Source organism: Ceratina calcarata, unplaced genomic scaffold, assembly GCF_001652005.2.
Source record: "Ceratina calcarata isolate Rehan_Ccalc_2016 unplaced genomic scaffold, ASM165200v1 scaffold927, whole genome shotgun sequence".
Taxonomy (NCBI): domain Eukaryota; kingdom Metazoa; phylum Arthropoda; class Insecta; order Hymenoptera; family Apidae; genus Ceratina; species Ceratina calcarata.
Genome location: NW_017180652.1, coordinates 1 through 1,665, shown reverse-complemented (window position 1 = coordinate 1,665; position 1,665 = coordinate 1). Strand labels below are relative to the sequence as shown.

Sequence of the window (1,665 nt, the reverse complement as noted above, 5' to 3'; positions counted from 1 at the left end):
TATGTATAAATATATGAGAGAATGGTTAATGTAAAATCATAGTAAATACATTGAAATATGTTAGGGGACGGTTCGAAGAGAGTGGAGGGTCAGTACACGAAGGATGGGATTAAATCTGATGCGAGGAAAGACGAATTGGAGCACGGGATGAGTCGATTAAAAATTCAAAACCAAGGTTCGGGTTCGGACTATGACAAAACTGGTCAGAGTTCATCCAACGTCGACTCTGGCAGAGGTTCTGCTGTATATTCTAGCGGGAGGCGGCCACCGCCGGAGGACCAGACTCACCCCCCAGGTTAGTTGTCTCCATTCCAATATTTCTCATCAATATAGACTTTCATATATCTAAGATGTCAATTTTTTAAATTCAATGACCGATCGAAATTTCCTTTATCAATTGAACCTTGCTAGAAATAAATGAAAATGTCTAAGTTAAGAATATTGGTAATAAATTTGATTGATGACTTCTTCAAATGTTCTGTGAATTGTTTTCGCAGTGCAAGATTCAGAATGGGTTGACATAGTGGAGACGGAGCTGAGAAGTATCCTGGAGCCGAGAGACGTGCCAGCGATGGCGCATTCCACCCTCTCGGAGAGCGTGTCGTCGGTCACGCCGCCCCTACCGCCGCTTTCGCCCCACGAGAGTCCCAGAACACCGAGAAATCGATACTCGGCTAGGTAACGCTTAACACAGCTCGTCGGCTCTCGCTTAAAACAGAGATCCATCTCGTTTAACTCGTGACCCGATGCCGGATCGTTCGAAGACGTTTCACATAATGATTGATACGATATTTGGTACAATATTTCGTGTAAATTGGAATAATGCAACGTCGATACGAGCAATGATCCGTACAATGATTGACACAATATCTGATATCAATACTAATTGATATTACATTTCCAATAATATTACAATGATTGATACAATGATTCATCTAATGATTGATATAATTTTCAGTAGACTATCTGACAGAACGTATCCCATAATAATTCAATGCAATAATTTTTATAGTAATTGTAAAATGTATAATTAATTGATCTGATTTCGCATGATCTCTACAGACTCTTAACACGCTTGCATGTTTCTCGCCGTTTTAGCTTACCGTACGGATCGAAACCAAATTACACCGATTACGGGAAGGCGATGGACAAGAGAGGGTTCTCCGGCAGTTCGAAGCATCGCGGCCCGTCGAGTTCCAAGAAGGAAGCCGCGAAGAAGTTCTCTCATCGTAAGTGGTTCACCCCTGTCATTCATTTTTACTGGCTCTCCCAGCCCGAGGCAGAAAAAACAACTCTACTTACTATATTCATTTAGTTTTCGGCGTCGAGGCTGCCGATCTCACGTCGACCACCACCGGTCTCGATCTGGACTCCATGTTGGACAGGAGCGATTCAGATTTGAGCACGAACGACGCGAGGACCATTAGAAAACAGCTCGAGGGCTTAGAAAATATGTACAGCGAGGTAAGCGATATTCGACGAAATTCTATCGCGTCAGGTCGATGCATATGAATTTTTTTTTTATCAAGTTGCACGTTTCATATATATGAAACTAATGTTTATGTACCTTCATATAATTATTACATATTTAATATAGTACTTAAGAATATCGTCTGTGAAGTATAAATTTTTGTATTAGATTTCTAATCGCGCTATTAATAAAAC

The 1,665-nt window shown here is 41.0% G+C and overlaps 1 protein-coding gene across 1 annotated transcript in view; it reads left to right on the top strand.

Annotated features, from left to right (window-relative positions):
- Positions 1 to 1,464, top strand: part of LOC108631694 (uncharacterized) — a gene marked incomplete at its 3' end in the record, with an annotated part of 9,568 nt that extends 8,104 nt beyond the window's left edge. Inside the window, exons 6-10 of the mRNA XM_026819081.1 lie at positions 21 to 24; positions 65 to 295; positions 498 to 678; positions 1,099 to 1,229; positions 1,316 to 1,464. Of these exons, the coding sequence (XP_026674882.1) occupies positions 21 to 24; positions 65 to 295; positions 498 to 678; positions 1,099 to 1,229; positions 1,316 to 1,464 (696 nt within the window). The remainder of the gene's footprint in view (positions 1 to 20; positions 25 to 64; positions 296 to 497; positions 679 to 1,098; positions 1,230 to 1,315) is intronic.
- Between the last annotated feature and the right edge of the window lie 201 nt (positions 1,465 to 1,665).